Genomic DNA, 20,110 nt, shown 5'->3' with positions numbered 1-20,110 from the left:
AACTGCTTCCACAATGCTTGATTAAAACAAGTTACAACTGCACAAGATGTTGAGAAAGGCCAAGAAATCCGTTGAGGCACTTTTTGCTCACCTGTTGGATGTTGGCATGGCAATTCCAGCAGAGGCAACCATGAAAACTTGTGTGGCGGTGGATGATGCTGTCTACTTCAAAATGGAACTGATAGATGATGCAATCAGAAATGCAGTATGTTCTTCAACTGAGAGACGAGTCTGATGAATGCCCACTTGCTTGCTCGCCTGTTTCCCGACCCAATGCTGCAAAGGCCATGGAGATGCATTGCAGCATGAAAACACTGAAACGTGTTTGACTATGTTGATGATATGGTGGATTGTATCATGCACATCTGAAGACAACATGCTAAGCTGGTGCTAATTCCTGACATTTTTTCAATGTTAAGCCCAAGGTTTTTACAAAATCAAGCCATTGTAAGGTGTGAACAAATAGAATGAAGACATTCACACACTACTTTAATGTGCTTTCATTTGACACATGAATGTGCTTTTTTGACAGAAATAGAAAGAATCACAGAAATCCTATAGTGCAGAAGGAGGCCACTCGGCCCATCGAGTCTGCACCGACAGTCCCCATAACCCTACATATTTACCCCGCTAACCCCTCTAACCTACTCATCGCGGGACACTAAACAGCAATTTAGCATGGTCAATCCCCTAATCCACACATCTTTTGGAGTGTGGGAGGAAACCGGAGCACCAGGAGGAAACCCACGCGGGGTGAATGTGCAAACTCCACACACTGACCCAAGCCGGGAATTGAACCTGGGCCCCTGGCGCTGTGAGGCAGCAGTGCTAATCACTGTGCTGCCCAGACATAGACTGCAGTTGCAGGCATTTTGGGTTACACAGAGATGCATCCATATGAAAATAGGGCCTTCTTGGTTATCACAAAGTTCCAGTGGCTCATTGAGATTCAACTGAAGTGATGCCCCCCCACCCCAAAAGAGATCAGACATGCTTTTGTGTCACTTTAGACATGGTTATGAGGACATTTATGCTATTAATATAGCACAACTTAGGTGTGTGATTATTTTAAGTTTCTAAGCAATTACAGGAGAACGTGCTGCAAGATTGGACAGATAGATATTGGTTAAGTTACAAATGAAGAGATTTACTAAGATGCTAAAAGTTCTGGTAGGTTTCAGTTATCAAGTTATTAAACCAGGTTAAGGGGGGTGCTTATACAGGTGTTCAAAATTATGAAGAGTTTTGATGAGGTTCAGAGTCAATGTTCAGAAATTTTAGGGCAACTCCCATCCAACTGTATTGGCTGCTGTGATAAGATAAACCTGACAAATCTGTCATGTTGGGTGATGGGTATGATTCTGAGAGTATCACTGTTGGAATGTTGCTTGATTAGTCTGAGGCAGTTTGCTAATTACGAGGATTTACCAAGGTCATCAGATCTGACCCATCTGTTATCCTAGTTTGTTATTGATTTTGTTCTACCAATTTAATCTTTTCCCTACAATTGAGTAACTTGCTAACTTGGGCATTGGGACTATAATGCAATGTGGGACCAGAGTTGCTGGACAAGGGTGGCAAACTTCCTTCATGGAATATATTCAGTGAACAGTTTGGGTTGTAGTTATTTTACTGTTGCTGGCCAAATCAATTTCAATTGTACAAATTGTTGTAAGAGTTTTAACTTGCAACATTCACTAGTCCAGAATCATAGCCACATTACTGATAAAGCAATTTGGACAGGCTGAGTGAGTGGGCATATGCATAGCAGGTGCAATAAAATGTGGATAAATGTGAGATTATCCATTTCCGTAGCAAAAGTAGGAAGGCAGATTATTATATGAAGGGGTGTAAATTGAGAGAGGTGGAAACTCAACGAGACCTTGGTGTCCTTGTAATCAGTCGCTGAAAGTAAGCCTGCAGGTACAGCAGGCAGTAAAGAAGGCAAATGATGTGTTGGCCTTCATAGCGAGAGGATTTAAGTATAGGGATAGCGATGTTCTTCTGCAATTGCATAGTGCATTGGTGAGGCCACACCTGGAGGGCGGCACGGTAGCACAGTGGTTAGCACTGTTGCTTCACAGCTCCAGGGTCCCGGGTTCGATTCCCGGCTCGGGTCACTGTCTGTGTGGAGTTTGCACATTCTCCTCGTGTCTGCGTGGGTTTCCTCCGGGTGCTCCGGTTTCCTCCCACAGTCCAAAGATGTGCGGGTTAGGTTGATTGGCCAGGTTAAAAATTGCCCCTCAGAGTCCTGGGATGCATAGGTTAGAGGGATTAGTGGGTAAATATGTGGGGGTAGGGCCTGGGTGGGATTGTGGTCGGTGCAGACTCGATGGGCCGAATGGCCTCCTTCTGCACTGTAGGGTTTCTGTGATTCTGTATTGTGTGCAATTTTGGTGTCCTTAACTGAGGAAGGATGTCCTTGCTATAGAGGGAGTACAGCGAAGGTTTACCAGGCTGATTCCTGGGATGGCAGGACTATGAGAGGGGACTAAGTCGGTTAGGATTATATTCATTGCAGTTTAGAAGAGTGAGAGGGGATCTCATAGAAACTTAAAATTCTAACAGCATTAGACAGGGTAGTTTCAGAAAGAATGTTCCGGATGGTGGGGAAGGCCAGAACTGGGAGTCATAGTTTGAGGATAGGGGTGAACCTTTTAGGACTGTGGTGAGGAGAAATTTCTTCACCCAGAGAGTGGTGTATCTGTGAAATTCACTATCACAGAAAGTAGTTGAGGCCAAAACGTTGTCTGATTTCAAGAAGGAATTAGATATAGCCATTGGGGCTAAAGAGATCAAGGGATATGGGAGAAGGTGGATCAGATGATGAATTTGATGATCAGCCATGATATTGAATGGTTCAAAGGGCCAAGTGGTCTACTCTTCCTTATATTTTCTGTGTATTTTTCAAGAAAGTTTTGTGCTGATTTTAAGTACTTATGGTCAAAATTACTTCTATAAGTGCTTTTTTGTTTGCCATTTGTGTTCACGTTTTTCACTCTTCTTTGCAGGATCTTCGAAATTACCAATATACTCTGCCCACAATTGAGGGATTAGTACTTCTTGTGGAGATGGGGAAAAGCACTATTAAAATACCGAAGAGAAGGTACAATGAGGTTAGTAATAAGAATTAAACTGAACCATTTCTTATAGGAAGAAAAGCTTATTTTTTTAATTACTTTCTTTGTATCCATCACTGAGTATTTAATATCATAAGTAGAACAAAAGATTTAAACTTTCTTGTCAAAGGTCATGAATGTTGAAAGTGCGAGATAATCTGATTACTTCCAGTTTTTTAAAACCTCACAACACAGCATTGAATAGAACAACTTTCAAAAGTTAAAAATCAAGCTAAGCAGTACAATATATATGCCTAAGACATTTTGTTGAGTACTGCTCTCAAAGGTTGTTGGTTAAGCAACTTGTTCCAAATGCCTCCCAAAAAGAAAGGCGCACTTGAGTTGTTTTTGAAATGTGCAAATTTACGTAACTGGGTTTTGATGCATCTCTCTTCCTTCCCCTGTGTTTTCTACATGCACTTTTGAAGAAGTTATTCCTACTTGATGCTTTTTTAATTATTGCTATTAGAAATGGATAGTTGCAAAAGACTTTCCCCTTAGAATGACAATCACTTCTCCATTATCAGATTACCATTTTGACAGTGATCATTTAGTAAGATGACCTATAGTGATAACTATTGTATGCTGAATCCACTTGCCATTTCCTGTTGTCTGAATTTTAAAATTTTTTCATTTAGAGCGGAGCTCAAATTGTATTTTCTAAGTTTGAAACCTATTCTGGATGCTATGAACTGACATGCACCTTTTTTGGATATAGTTCTCTGTTTTTGTCTAACTATTTTAAAATCATAATGCTTAGTTAAAACTAATTTCTATCAGCTAGGCTGACAACATTATAGTCCAGTTCCCACAGATGACATCTATCACACCAACTTTCAGACTTCCTTATCTGATTACCAAGTAGGCACTGATCTATGATAAATATACCAATCTGAATTAATACACGAGGTAGGCATAGATTCACAAGCATCAGACTGTACCACCGCTTAATAAGCTCGAACTCGGAGAATATCCCTAGCTATACCTCTGCTACCTGTTCATGGAATTTTGTTTATTTCTGCTTTATCCATTCACATGTTTGTTTTGGCAGCTAACCACTCAACCTCCTTCCTATCTTTGTACATTATGTCCTTCCCGGCCTCCTATTACCATCCCCATCCCACAATTAAGTCCTTGCTTTCAGAATAAACCTGTGGTGGTATTCTGTAACAACGTTCATGTCCTCTGCTAGAGTTGTAATATCTATCACTAGCACTTTGAGCTGTAACCCCATTTGCTTCATCTTCCAAAATTGATCTTATTGTCTATCAGCCTCAGCAAACTGAATTGGCAGGGATGTGATGCTTGTCACTAAATCTTACCTAAGTCCTTTATTTTTATGGCTGCTTTTCTGCATTTGCGCATCTCTCCTCTGCAATCCCTCCATGCACATTTTTATGCAAGATTCCTAATTCCACAGTAATTTAATAAAATCTCTTGTCTGCAACCATTTTCTTAATCTCTCCATTACTTTTAACCTCACTACCCTCATCACTATGGCTGTCTCTGACCATTTTCTTGTCTCATTACCATTCACCCCTCATTTGTGTGTTCTTAATCTCTCTATCCTCAGTCTATGTCCTTTGGAAAAGAAACTTTCGTCCTGTGCTTCTGTTTCTTCTTTCACCCCAGCAGCTGCTTATATAGTTTCTGAGCTCCAAACTCTCTCCTTCTCCTCTGGCTAATTATTAGACAAGGCACTAGCCACAAACATGAATGCAACAGATGAATGACACATTCAAAGCCATTCACCAACAGATTTAGCTCGAGCATTACACAGCTAAGTTATCCCACTACTGTAAAATCATCCTGAAGAATAAGAAATTGCTTTTCCCTGTTGTAAAACTACATTCTGCTGTAGTCATCACACCCCTGTTTATAACCATTTATCCGGCCAGCTCAACTCAACAATGTTGAATCAATTTTCAATTAAAGACCTTCAACATTTTTCCTGGCTGGAACCCAACTTTCTTCCATTATTAACAATCCTTCAAATTCTATCACCTGAATTTGTCCTGTTGACGGTCCTATTTGGAATACCTTGCTGACCAATACCAGTTTCCTATTAACCAACCAAACTGAAAATCCTTGTCCAAACTCCTCCAGCTTTGTGTCCTGTATGGTGTGCTAACTCTGGCCTCCTGTGCATCCCCTGTCTATCTGATGTCAAAAATTTCAACTTCAGACATGTTGACTATATACTCAACTATGACTGTTTCCCTTCTACTCTCTACCTGGGCATGTACATACTTACCTTTAAGCTATCAAATCTCTTCTAATATCCATTTTTCCAATAAAGCATCCAGTCACTTCTGCCTGACTACTCACAGAGCTTTGGTGTTTGTTTCATATGTTTAAAGTTCCTAAATATATACAGATTTAATGTTTAATGTGCACAATCTTGGCCTATGTACAAATTCTCTAAGACACATGAATACCCCATTTAAACTCTTCACATTTACATGACCAGTAATATTTTCATAACTTCATTCTGTTCGATTTCTGTGTGTGCTTTATTTTCTTGAATTTCTTTTTTCTATAAGCCATTGTACAATTGTATCTTGGCTTCGCATCCATTCTGTATTGTTTTAAAACTGGTGATGATTTATACCTACCAAGAATATTTGCCATTCCTGTTTCTCAGGTCATGAAGGTAGTATCCTCATCTAATGAACATGTGATTACCATGGGGACGTGTTTTAGTTTGGATGCTGACTCTCACCTGGTCTGCATACAGAATGATGATAAAAATTATCAAACTCAGGCAAACACAATTGCTGGGAAGTCCAGGAAAGGTAATTTGCATTTTGGTCTTCCAGTTTTGGTGGAAACTGGGAAATACTCAATGGGAAATACTCAACTGGGAAGTGCTCAATGTTAAGTAATTTATGTTTTCCAATGTGCTATAGTTACAGGAGCCTCTTTTGTGGTGTTTAATGGAGCTCTGAAAACTACCTCGGGCTTTATTGCTAAATCCAGTATAGTGGAAGGTAAGAAAACAAATAGTTAAATACACAGCTAGAGTCTGTGGTTCAGATTGTAAGTTAAGTCCAGTTGAGATATTATTCAGACTGTTGCACCTTGTGGCTTTCATATGTTTAATTTTTTATGTCCAATTGCTTTTTAATTCTGAAATGCTTTGCCCCACCAATATGGCGGGCTTGGGTGGGGCTACCATATTTGGCCCTGCAGGATGAGTGGGCCTTGTGGAGGACTCCCATGTATAATGGGTGGGATGAATTTGCATTGTTGGGACAGCCTGACTGACATGATTGTCTGTCATGAGGTCCTGTTGGCAAGGACTAGCTAGAGGGCATGGAGTAGTAAGAAGTGATTCAGCGACTGCCATTGATTTATGAGAGCTGTAGTTGTAACTGCCTTGTAGCAATGAAAAACTTAGCAATGCCTAGTGGGCCTCCATGAAGGCTTCCAACGTGGAGTCCAATTCTGCAGAGGTTTTGTCAAGCCTCTGGGTGCTAATGATATGGTCAGCGGCTGGCCCAGCGAAGTAAAGGAATGAACTGACTCGGAGTTGCTGTGTTTGGTAAGGAGACCTGAGGCTGCTCAGTACTTCCTGCAGCAGCAAACTCTGAGTGTCACTACCCTTCTTGGGTAAGGATGTTGCTGACACACACTTGAGAGATGTCAATTTGCCCGTGGATCATTGCAGTTGTGGACTGTGTGTATTCGTTGTATGGCACCTCTAGTTGCTTTAATTGATGCCACCACCACTACCACCATACTTGAGGAATGTTCCAGGTTTAGAATCATGCAAAGAGAAACTGTGGCCAGACTCGGGCATTTACACTATGTACAATATGTACAAAGTGGGCTACTGAGCAGGCACATCTCCTCTGAGTTGCCTGTCTGCTGTACAGAGTCTCAAGCACAAGCTCTCTGATGTCACAGTTGCAACATTGTCTACACTATTCATCAGCGTTTCTATTCTATTAACCCTTTACACCACCCCCTTTTGCCTGCAATATGCTATCTACTCTTTAATTTTTAACTATACCCAACTATTTACATCACATTTGTTTTTAAACGATTTACGTTATTTTGGTTCTGGCACCACCTTTTCCCTCTGCCCCACCCTCCCCAACAGAGTCCCTTGGCTAGGACTAAATCTGTTGGCGTCTTTAGACTGCATTGTGCCTGCCCCTTGGGGTCAGTGTTCTGTAAAGTCCCATGGTCTAGACCAAATATAAGCACAGGTGCTCCATTCTAATAAGGATGAGACCTTCTGCCTTATGATGACAGATCCAAACACAGGATTTTGTGGAGCAAGCCGACGGGCCGAATGGCCTGCACCTTATATTTGACTCTATGTTGAGAATTATACCGTCATTGTTACTCGTGGTGGCTCGACTCCCGCCCTTCCACCCTTGTATTGTTGGCAGGCTCTGTTATATATTTAAGTGGTTGCATGATTACCGTAAGAGCTAGTCACATGATTTGATGGTGATGCCATTAGGGTGTGTCACAGGCTCCTGTTTAGTTTCATCTTCTACTCTATACAGGCAACTCCTGGAATAAATCTTGTTGTTCTTTGAATCTCCATGTGCCAACCATATCTTTTTCTTTTTCATAGAAATTATAGAAACCCTACAGTACAGAAAGAGGCCATTCGGCCCATCGAGTCTGCACTGACCACAATCCCACCCAGGCCCTACCCCCATATCCCTACACATTTTACCCACTAATCCCTCTAACCTACGCATCTCAGGACACTAAGGGGCAATTTTTAGCATGGCCAATCAACCTAACCCGCACATCTTTGGACTGTGGGAGGAAACCGGAGCACCCGGAGGAAACCCACGCAGACACGAGGAGAATGTGCAAACTCCACACAGACAGTGACCCAAGCCGGGAATCGAATCCAGGTCCCTGGAGCTGTGAAGCAGCAGTACTAACCACTGTGCTACCGTGCCGCCAGTTTTTGTGTGAACGCTCAACCCCGAATAAAGTTATGACATTAGAAAAAGGAAATTTGTTTTAAAAATTCTTCTGTAGCTTTCAGCCCAACCTGAGAGTCTGATTTCTGCTTCCTCTATAGACCAGAAATTATTTTTTCCTTGTTCCTTTAATGAGATTAATTCTGATTGCAGATGGACTTATGGTACAAATTACTCCAGAAACGATGGAGGGTTTAAGGCGAGCTCTACGGGAAAAGAGAGACTTTCAAATCATTTGTGGAAAATTGGATCCAGATGACAGAAGAGAATTTGTAAATATTCAGTGGGTGGATGGTGATGAACCTGTAAATAAAGGGTATGATTTTTAGTGTTGTATTAACATTTTGAACAGTACTAACCTATTTATGGTGTTACTCATTTGCAAAATAGTCTTCCTGTAAAATGTCAAAACAACTTTAGATAGTAAGAATCCATAAAGCATTTTGTAATCTGTGATTTTCTAGGAATAACTTGTAACTTAGAGTTTAATCAAAATCAGACTTCAATCTTTATTGCCAATTCTAAGAATTGGAAGAGTAAGATTTTGGTTTTCGATTGGATCGATACCTAAAAGGGGAAAAAGATCAGCAGGAGCTTCAGTGCTGTTTTTGTTTTTGTCTTGCTCACTACACCATTCTATGACACACTTGAGAAATTTACAAATCATGCCGTGTAACTAACTGTCCACAAGTTAATACAAGAAATTAGACTTTAGTAACTTCATCTTGGTGTACACCGTGACAGTGATCTCCATTTGGAGATTCCCTTGATTGTGCAGTTACACTACAGTCAGATGTTTTGGTGATAACAATGTCCCGCTGAGTACTGCATAGAAATTTGATTTGTTTTTAATGTTTTCTTCCTCTGCTGTTGTTGTGGTGGTCTTCCAACAAAGCACAGGAGACTCAGGGACAGGTTACAATAATTTATTCATGATTCAAGCACGGAGGAAACTACTCCAGAGAAACCTCTGAAGCTAGCACTCTCCTTTTGATACAGCTCTCTCAGCTCTAACAGCTCTCACTGGAGCATTCTAATACAGCTCTCAGTTCCAAGATACAGATACAGACTTCATATCGACTTAGTCATTCCGACCTTGCCTACGTAGGTTTATTATTAAACATTCTCCCAAAATCTTGTTTGTAATCTTCTAGCTAGGAACTGCATGTTTTTCTAACAAGTTCACAACCTTGCTGCAAGTTCTGCTGATAATAAGACCTTGAGGTATAAGCATTTGACTGGCATGGGATTTTACTCTAATGCAGTGGTGTTAGATCTATTCCCCCTTTCACTAGATCTATTAATTCACCCTTGCACAATGAATCTTGGGAATACATAATTGTTTTCAAGATTATTGCACACTTTAATGTTTTCTTAAAACTCTGCTTTCAGTGTTTTAAGTCCTGTTGATGGGCGGTCCATGGAAGGCATTCCTAGCATCAAAATCCTGCAGGAAAATGTAGTTCAAATGGCTGGCATTGTTGTAAAGTGTACAGAGGTAAGTGGCTATTTATTTAGAACTATATTACTAAAACCTCTGAAATTGCACAATGGAACAGCATGCTTTTGTACTTTCTAACCCTTCCCACGTTCAGTACATTTATCAAATTAATAATTGCCCAGGACAGTGTTTCAAGGGGAAGTTCACCTTTTCCCTAAGAAAAGTAGCTGGGTTGTGTTTGTATTGTCTCAAATTATCTTCAACATAGCGATCATGCCATGTGCATGCTTTTCTCAACCAAGAATAGTTTGCGTGGCCGTTGCTAATCTTAAATATTTATGTAGTGCATTTTGTATTTACACTGCACAATTAATTGTGGTTGTGTTCTTGAAAATCCCAACTTTAAGTGACTCATGGGTTCCCGCAGGAAAGCCGGAGTTGGGTTCCTTCGGACATTTCTTGTCCGGAAAAATAAGTTGAAGTACTGTACTGTACATACGCAGCAATGTGCACTCCGAGCTGGAATAACTTGCAAAATAAAATATATCACTAACTATAACAGAAATACACTGTACATTGAAATTGAATGACAAAATCACACAAACAAGGCCTGAGTAGCACAGCTTCAGTGTCTCACCAACAGCACTTCTGAAATTCGGCTCTCTCTCCTTTCCCACTCTGTCTTTGTCTCTATCTGTGCTTCTGTCTCTCTTTTTCTTCCTTTCCACTCTGTCTCTCTTGCTTTCTCCTTTCCAACTCGCTGTGTATGTATATGCGTACTCACCATAGCCTAACATTCTGCAGCCTCTGATAATGCAGCACTCCCTCACCGGAATGTCAGCCATGAATTTTGTGCTCGAGTCCTCGAAGTGGAATTTGAACCCACACATTCTGACTTGGAGGCAAGAGCGTGAAATGTTTTCTTCCAATGGGTCGTTGGTGTGTGGAATTCTCTTCCCACAAAATATTAGAGGCTGGGTCATTGAATTCATTCAAAGCAGAGTTTGACAGATTTTTGTCAAGTATAATGAGGGGGGCAGACAGGAAAGTGGAACCGAGACCACAACCAGATCAGCCATGATCTTATTGAATAGTGGAGCAGGCTTGAAGGGCCAGATGGCCTACCCTGCTCCAATGTTCCTATTCTGTGAACCTTAGTGGAGCAGGCTTGAAGGGCCAGATGGCCTACTCCTGCTCCTATGTTCCTATTCTGCAAGACTATCTGTGTGCTGTTGCAGTTAGTTGGTATCATCCTCACTGCTGCTTAACCTCCAAGTTTTAGAGTACGCTCAAATCTATTGGGCTGCAAGTATCCACGCTGATTGTGTCTCAGTCAGCATGGTACTATAACTGAAAGAATGACAAGTATTCTAGTATATTTTATGAAACTGGAGGTGTCACGTATGGAAAATATACAGTCTGTTTTGATGCAAATAGTAACGATAGTCATTAACTTAAAAATGCATTTATTATTCTAGGTATTCTATTTGCAAAGAAATCATGATCCTCTTAGTCCTACTGTTCCAGCTGTACAGAGTGAACTAACCGAGGAGATCGCCAATGCTTGCTGTGCTGCCCTGTGTCCTCACCTAAAAGCATTGAAAGAAATTGGAATAAACAAGCTGAGTCTCAGGGTCTCTTTAGAAACTGACAAGGTAAAAATGACAAAAAATGCATAACTATTTTTAACAAGTACTTCCATTTTCTTCATCCACGTTATCGGGCTTCCTGATGGTGTACACATTAATGGCACAACTTGTCACTTGAATTTCAATCTAATTATGTAAAAAAGGTATTTTTATCCCAAAAAATGCATGATATTAAGTTTGAATACTTTGTTTTGTATTGCTGCAGTATATACTGTTAGAGTAACTCAGCTTATCTGATTCATTGCCCCTTCCCTCATTCCCTCCCTCACCTTGCTTTGTTTTGGTCTTCTCCATACACTTCCCCAATGTGCCTGCTTTGAATACTCCTGCAGTGCCAAAATAACTTGGTAACACAGCAGTGGTGGGGGCTGGTGCTGTTCTTTGATTGAGTAGGCTTGGATCAGAAACTAGAACACAAAACAACAAAGTTGGAAAATCTATCAGCTTACGAAAATTGTCCACATGACCATATTTGGCGTTGAAGGGTGTACCGTTTATATTTACTACAATCATACTTGGACCAAAATGCAAGCACATTAACTTAAAGGGACCAAAATGCATACAACCTGCATGGGGAATTTCCGATTGCTGCGCAGTGATACAGTTTACAGGGAATACTGACCGGACTCCAAGACGTAAGCTACGAGAGGTGATTAAACAAACTGAGGCTGTATTTCCTGGAATTTAGAAGATTAATGGGTGCTTTGATTGAAGTCTTCAAGATATTAAGGGAAACAGAGCAGCTGGGGGTAACTATTTCTGTGGTTGGGGAGTCTAACACTCTGCGGCATAGGCTGAAAATTAGAGCCAGACCTTTCAGGATTGAAGTTAGGGAACATTTCAAAGGGTGGTAGACTTGTGGAACTCTTCCATAAATAGAAATTAATACAGGATCAATTGCTAATGTTAAAACTGAGATTGATGTGCCCTGCGCCACATCAATGACTTCCAGGTCCCTGGCCCAAACTCACCATGGATGTCCAATCCCTCTACACCTCCATTCCCCACCAGGATGGCCTCAAAGCTCTTCGCTTCTTCCTCGAACAGAAGTCAGAACAATCCCCATCCACCACCACTCTCCGCCGTCTGGCTGAACTGGTTCTTTCACTCAACAATTTCTCCTTTAACTTGTCTCACTTCCTCCAAATAAAAGGTGTGGCTGTGGGCACGTGCATGGGTCCCAGTTATGCCTGTCTGTTTATGGGTTATGTGGAGCATTCCCTACTCCAGTCCTAATCAAACTACCTTGACTACAGCTCTTCACAGGGCGGCCCGGTAGCACAGTGGTTAGCACTGCTGCTTCACAGCTCCAGGGTCCCGGGTTCGATTCCCGGCTCGGGTCACTGTCTGTGTGGAGTTTGCACATTCTCCTCGTGTCTGCGTGGGTTTCCTCCGGGTGCTCCGGTTTCCTCCCACAGTCCAAAGATGTGCGGGTTAGGTTGATTGGCCAGGTTAAAAATTGCCCCTTAGAGTCCTGGGATGCGTAGGTTAGAGGGATTAGCGGGTAAATATGTGGGGTGGGATTGTGGTCGGTGCAGACTTGATGGGCCGAATGGCCTCCTTCTGCACTGTAGGGTTTCTATAAAATTTCTATTCTACATCCTGTAAGGACTCTCACATTCTCTCAATTCCTTCGCCTCCGCCGCGTCTGTTCTGATGATGCCACTTTCCAAAATAGCGCTGTCGATATGTCTTCCTTCTTCCTCAATCGTGGTTTTCCACCTAATGTGGTTGACAGGATTCTCAACTGCATCCAATCCACCCCCCTGGGCCACTGCTCTCACCCCCCCCCCCCCCCCTCCCCCAGAACCAGGATAGGGTCTACCTTGTCCTCACTTTTCACCCCACCAGTCTCTGCATTCAAAGGATCATCCTCTGCCATTTTTGTCAACTCCAACATGATGCCACTATTCAACACGTTTTCCCCTCACCCCCCTGTCAGCATTCCGCAGGGACCATTCTCTCCGAGACATCCTGGTCCACTGCTCCATTACGCCCAACACCTCCCCCTGCCCACGGCACTTTCTCATGCGATCATATAAGGGGCAACACCTGCCCCTTGACCTCCTCCCTGCTCACCATTCCAGGTCCTAAACATTCCTTTCAGGTGAAGCAGCGCTTCATATGCACCTCCTTCAATCTGGTCTATTGTATTCACTGCTCCCAATGTGGGTCTACTGTATGTCAGAGAGACCAAACGCAGACTGGGTGACTGCTTTGCTGAACACCTTTGGACCCAGACCTTCCTATCGCTTGCCACTTTAACACACCACCCTGCTCTCCTGCCCACATGTCTGTCCTTGGCCTTTTGCAATGTTCTAGCGAACCCCAACGCAAACTGGAGGAACAGCAACTCATCTCCCGACTAGGCACTTTACAGCCTTCGGGACTGAACAACTTCAGAGCATGAACTCTCACCTCCACCGTCACCCATTTCCATTTATTATATTTCATTTAATTTCATCTTATCATCCTTTCTCACTTCCATTTTTCCACTTCTCCATTCTAGCTGTCCTTCTTGCTCCCTTCCCAACCCCCACCCTCAAAACAACTGCCACATTCCTCAGGCAGTCCCTTAACCATTTGTACCTCTGTACTGCCATTCATGCATTCTGATCACGTAATGGGCACTTTTAGCACCCCCCCTCCCCCCCCATAGTATAAATCTCTGTTGATTCTCTTTGCTCTCAGCTCTGACGAAAGGTCATCAAGACGTGAAACGTTGGCTCTATTCACAGATGCTGTCGGACCTGCTGAGATTTCCCAGCATTTTCAGTTTTTGTTTCAGATTCCAGCATCCGTGGTATTTTGCTTTTATTATATTGATGGATTTTTGTTAGCTAGCAGTATTGAGGGATATAGGCAAAGGTGGGTACATGGAGTTAGGTCACACATCATCTATGATCTTAATGAATGTATAAACAGCTTTAATGGGCTAAATGGTCTAGTCCTATTACAATGTTTTTTTTTGCCATTGATCCATTTTGGGGAGAAAAAAAAATCATAAATTAACTTTTAGTACTAATGGATTGATTATGTGAAGGAAGTAGTGCACGGCATGAGATTTGTGGTCTCTTTGACAAGTTTAGTTGATTCCCATGGCACTCAGACAAATGGTTCCTTGTGATGAGTTGTAAGAATACGTTGAAGGTAAATGCAAAAACACCTGTCATATTTTTATTTTGAGGTAGAAGTGGATGATCTTTCTCATCATCGTCTGGTTTCCCATCACCACAGATGACAGTCTGTAGTCAATCCAGTTCAGTCCTTGTTGCATAGGGGAAAAGCCTGAGTGCATGGAACATGGCCCTGATAGCATCCTAGATGAAGTGCCGAGGCTAGTTTCCTGAAATATCCCTAACTAAGCTAGCATTTACTTGGCAATGTGGAAAATTGCTCAGGCCTCGTCTCTGGAGACTTAATTCTTTTAATATTTGGATTTATTCTCATATAAATTTCTGCCTTCTGGAGCTCTAGGGTCATAATTACATCTTGAATAATGACAAGGCCTTATTACTTCAGTCTTTATAGGGCTATTTATTTTAGCTATTTGTAGAACATTCACTTGGGCTATTACATCAGCAACTGCTTCAGGAGTTCAATGCAAACCAGCTAAATCGTGAGCAACCAAGAAAATCAGTTTAATAAAATCTAAGTGGTTGGAACTTCCACTCTCTAAACCTCAGCTCAGCCAAAACTGTTGCCTGTATCCGAACTTGTTTTCAGTTTTTAAATAGGGCGGCATGGTGCCACAGTGGTCAACTCTGCTGCCTCACAGCCCCAGGGTCCCAGGTTCAATTCCGGCCTCGGGTCACTGTCTGTGTGGAGTTTGTACATTCTCACTGTGTCTGCGTGGGTTTCCTTCGGGTGCTCCGGTTTCCTCCCACAGTCCAAAGATGTACAGGTTAGGTTGATTGGCCATGATAAATTGATCCTAGTGTCAGGGGGATTAGCAGGGTAAATGCTTGGGGTTGCAGGAATAGGGCCTGGGTGGGATTGTGGTCGGTGCAGACTCAATGGGCCGAATGGCCTCCTTCTGTACTGTAGGGATTCTATGATTGGGTGAACTATATATTTAAACTCGAGGATTCTCTTGATATTTCTTGATTTTTCCTTGAGTGATTAAATGATACAGTTAAGTTTGATATGAAGGTAGCACTGTATAGATTAAGCAAACTTCCTCATGTTTCTTTGGATCTATATATCTGTCCGAATCTCATTCTTAGTTTCTGTTCAACATCTTTCATGGACTGCTTAAATTATTTTAGTTTCTCTTTTGTGCTTTATACTTAAATGTCATCTGCCATAGTTCAACATCTTTAACAATGACAACAATTCACATTTATATAATGCCCTTAACATGCTAAGCCACCCAAGGCACTTCACAGAAGCATTTTCAAACAAAATTTGACACCAAGCCACGTAAGGAAACATTAGAATAGCTGATCAAAGGCTTGGCCAAAACGGTAGGTTTTAAGGATAGTCTTAAAGTATAATTGAGGTTTGGAGAGGGAATTATGAATCTCACCGGCTGTATAGCTGAAAGCACAGCCACTAATATCAGTGTAGTTAGAAAGTGGGAATGTGCAAGAAACAAGAATTGGAGAATTACAGGGATAGGGAGGAAGGAGGCAATGGGAGGGATTTGAACAAAGATGAAAGTTTTAAATTGTAATTTTTGCTGGGCTGGATGCCAATGCACGTTAGTGAACATGGGTGATAAGTGAACAAGACTTAAAACAAGTTCGGATACAGGCAACGGTTTTGGCTGAGCTGAGGTTTAGAGGGTGGAAGTTCCAACCTCTTAGATTTTATTAAACTGATTTTCTTGGTTGCTCACGATTTAGCTAGAGCAATCAATGAAGCAAATTTAAAAGTCATACGTACTTAGAGTTTCTCTAGATTTTAGGGTATTTGATGCTCTTATATTTATCTATGTTTTACAGGTTGAATATCAAGCCGGATCAGGGGGCCAACTTCTTCCACAACACTACATGAATGACCTGGATAGTGCGTTGATCCCAGTAATACACAGTGGGAGCTCTTACGCTAGCAGTGGTCCTCTAGAGATTGAATTATTATTCTTCATTTTGGAAAGCCTTGTCTGAGGACGAAGGGATATAAAAAATCGATGGATCTCTTCAGCACAGAATTTTCCTTCGTTCCTGGAAAAAAAGTATCAAAAAAAAGCTTTCCCAAAATCTTTACTTCAGTGACTTCACTAAAGGATATAATGATCCATATTATGAGATAATCTTTTTTCACAGGTGCTGTGCTAACAAGCACATCAGTGTCTCTTCTGAAGTTAGGCTTCATTCTTTGACAAAATGGTTGAGTTTCCATTTGGAACCCATTTGTATCCTCACTCAGAATCTTGACATGAAATCTGCTTGCTCAATGTTAGTGGATCTCCAGAATTTGGTGTCCCATAGTGGATATTATTTGCAGTACTGCAACCTGGGTGAATAGCTGGATTGGATTTCAAGAACATCAAAGTAAAGCAATTCACTTTTTCTAATTCCACAAAAACATACTGGCACTAATTTAATTGCATGTTAAATCATTTAATTGCCAGTATCTGTCCATTTTTGCGCAACTACGTTCCAGTTCAATGTTGGAAATAAGTTGAGTGATAAGTTGAAAGATAAACTGGAATGGCAGTACTTACCATATCTTAAAAAAATGATCATACTTAATTCAAAATTTCTCAAAATGTAACTGAGTGAGATAGCATATCATGAGTTGGAAACAATTCAGCAACAAATGGAATTTGAGTCATTATTATGCATGGATTCTATGATCTTCAATTGTTCCTAAATGCTACCTGTCTAAAGACGGATGATAAGAGAGGAAGGGAAGCAAGTCTCTCCCCCCCCACCCCACCTTCCCCCCCAAAGACATGCACAGCAGTTTAATTTGTAAGTTGATATTTATGGAAGTGTCAGAATTTTGGAGCTAATTCCCAAAAGAGTTAGTGATTGAAAGATGTTTCAGAACTGCTAAATTAAGTTTGGTAGAAAAGGAGCACTGCACATATACATTTTTGCACAATATCCTGTGATGGTTGGAAATGTTAGAGTTTAAAAAGCCCTTTAGGCAGTGCACTTCATGTGTTTGAAATGCCTAAATTCTGCTATGGTTGGCACCATTTATTATGGAGAGAATAAAGCAGTACATGAGGGCAAGGTATTAACTGTCATCTGAGAAATTGTGTCAATTACTCAGAATTGTCGCCTCCTTCAACCCAGTGAAATGATATAAAATAATGTTGACCCCTCTGGTAACCGTTTGCGTATAAAAAAAACAAGTAATCTCCTAACCAGTATTATTTTAAAATAGTTAGATATCCCACTTGACATATGATCTAACACTGAGTCATAACAGGATTTCTGAGCCAAATCGCATTGTGCTTTGGCATATTTCATACATCTGATATTCCTGTGTGAGGATATGAACCTGCAGAAAGAATTGATGATGTTAATGACCTTTATGTATATTGACTAACTTTTTTATAACAAATGGAAATTTTCATAGCTTTGTTTATGAAAGATTTACACTATCTGAATATGTAGTAACACTTGGTTTTATGACCGCAGCTTAAATTTTCACACATGCTTGGATCAATTGAAAAGGTATTTCAAGCATACTTATCTTTCGTACTTTTTTATTCATTTTATAAAACGGGGGTAAAAATTCTAGTTTCAAGTAGAATATCAATTTGGGAACATTTGTGGGATGTTGAATTAGCTTCACATTTTGAGATTTATGAACAGCTAATTAAAAAAAATACAGGCAATACATAGGCTGTTAGTACAGTCGCTGTATCCTTGAGTCTGTAAGTGGTATTTAGCTCAGATTAGAAATGTGCAATTTCCCAGCCATAGGATTTGTGGACTATATTCCTTTGAGCCTCTGAAAAGTGTTAAAATGTATATTTGCCTAATTTCTTATTGTAGGTTTTGTATTCAGTTAAATGTCGGTAGAATCACTAATCCTTGTCTTTCCAAATATAATGTTTTTCTTTTTACTGCCAGTGCACAGGGAAAGATGTGTCTGCACTCGCCATTCAAACCTGTTCAATGCTGTGTGCTTGAAAGGTTAAAGTAATAAAATGTGCTCCACATAATGGATGTATCAGGTAACATTTTATTAGCATAAACAAAATCAGATTAGAGTGCCCTGAATGCTCAATTTTAAAACATGTCAATCTGTATTTTGTAAAATGGTTTTCATTAATTTCCTGCATATTTTTATTTATATGTACCCATGTATATTTATGATCAAAAATAAATCACTAGAAAATTAAGGCAATCTAATTCAGTTGTTGCCAGCTTTTACAGTATTCAAACGGTTGAGAATAAGCAGAACAGAGGGAAATCCTGAAGACATGACTACCCTGTTTAGAGATCAGATTCAATCTTAAATTCCATTGTATTATTAGTTTTGTGTGTATTCATTTTATGTTTTAGAATAGGCCTGATATGTTTTGAATTTCTGTAAATAAGCCAACTACAGGTATGGTTTGTGTATTACTATGATTTGCAAGAGCCATAAAATTAGGTTAAATGAGTATGTTCTTTTTTTCTTTTAATTGAAATATTGCACCATTCTAAGAGCTTTAATTAAGCATCAAGAATCAATTCACATCAGAATTGCCTGTTTGCTGCAGGTGCAATAATCATGATTCAATGCAATATAACTTATTGAAACTCAATTATAAGTATGTGCTATCCAAGTTTTACCTGTAGGTCAGCTAATGTCAGTTTTCAAAGCCTTTTCAAGATATTTGAAGAATTTTTCATAGTGTTCTGTTCACTAAGCGTATTTTTTTTAAATGGACATGACTAGAGGGAATTCTACTGGAACGTGTTTTACATACATTGGTGCGAGTGGATTTAGTCTTTTTGGAGATTAATTTGAACTTTTTCCAGTCATTTTACTGTCTGCATAAATAATCAGACGAAGTCCAATTTGAAAAAAAAACTTGAGATTGATTCTCTTGCCACCAGAGATTGTGAAGTACATGTGCTGCAAAGAAATCCATTGTACCTTGCCTCTAATGCATAAATAAATGAAAGGCAAAGGATATATAAGTAATTGGCAGACTGCCATTTCATAAGAAGAATCGTGATCCAAAAACCAATTAGATTCAACTACAAAAGGTATTTCTAGTTATGTTTATTCAACATCTTGTGCAATAGAAAACAATATGCAAATAAAAACGCTGAAACGTTAATTTTAACTTCTGAAAAATAAAATTATATTGCAATCTTGTCCAGTATTACGCATTTTGAAATAAACTATTTCTAAAGACATTTTCTAATGAGGGAGAAAAAAAATCCTCCCTTTATGGATGGAGCTACTCAATAGTTATTGCTTCACGGGATGTGCGCTTCGTTGGCAAGGCCAGCATTTAGTGCCCACCCTTTCCACTCACTTTCCCCCTTATCTGCTATCCCCTTCCACATTTTTTCTCTTTCCCCTTCCCTCACCCTTTCCTATGCTCTCCCCCTTTGTTCGGTGCTACCTCAGTGCCAGGGACCAGGGTTCAATTCCAGGCTTGGGTCACTATCTGTGCAGAATCTGCACATTCTCCCCATGTCTGTGTGGGTTTCCTCTGGATACTCTGGTTTCTTTCCACAGTCTGAAAGACGTTCTGGATAGGTGCATTGGCCTTACTAAATCCTCCCTCAGTATACCTGAACAGAGCCAGTGTGTGGCGACTAGGGGATTTTCACAGTGACTTCATTGCAGTGTTAACGTAAGCCTACTTTGACTTGATTTATCACTCACAGCAGCGCTCCGAAAGCTCGTGATTCCAAATAAACCTGTTGGACTTTAACCTGGTGTTGTGAGACTTCTAACTGTGCCCACCCCAGTCTAATGCTGGCATGTCCACCTCATGATTTATTATTGTCATGTATTAGTATACATTGTTTCATGTGT

The 20,110-nt window shown here is 40.6% G+C and overlaps 1 protein-coding gene across 2 annotated transcripts in view; it reads left to right on the top strand.

The window, feature by feature from the left end:
• The window catches only part of LOC144495036 (zinc finger FYVE domain-containing protein 16-like), a 76,253-nt gene extending 57,519 nt beyond the window's left edge, over nt 1–18,734 (top strand). For both annotated transcript variants that reach the window (XM_078214855.1, XM_078214854.1), the window contains 7 exons: nt 3,012–3,116; nt 5,764–5,914; nt 6,029–6,109; nt 8,228–8,390; nt 9,467–9,572; nt 10,994–11,170; nt 16,111–18,734. In XM_078214855.1, the coding sequence (XP_078070981.1) occupies nt 3,012–3,116; nt 5,764–5,914; nt 6,029–6,109; nt 8,228–8,390; nt 9,467–9,572; nt 10,994–11,170; nt 16,111–16,272 (945 nt within the window). In that variant the 3' untranslated portion in view covers nt 16,273–18,734. The remainder of the gene's footprint in view (nt 1–3,011; nt 3,117–5,763; nt 5,915–6,028; nt 6,110–8,227; nt 8,391–9,466; nt 9,573–10,993; nt 11,171–16,110) is intronic.
• Nucleotides 18,735–20,110: the final 1,376 nt, after the last annotated feature.

This window comes from Mustelus asterias, chromosome 6, assembly GCF_964213995.1.
Source record: "Mustelus asterias chromosome 6, sMusAst1.hap1.1, whole genome shotgun sequence".
Taxonomy (NCBI): Eukaryota; Metazoa; Chordata; class Chondrichthyes; order Carcharhiniformes; family Triakidae; genus Mustelus; species Mustelus asterias.
Note: the sequence above shows the minus strand (reverse complement) of the source record. Positions and strands in the feature narration are given on the sequence as shown.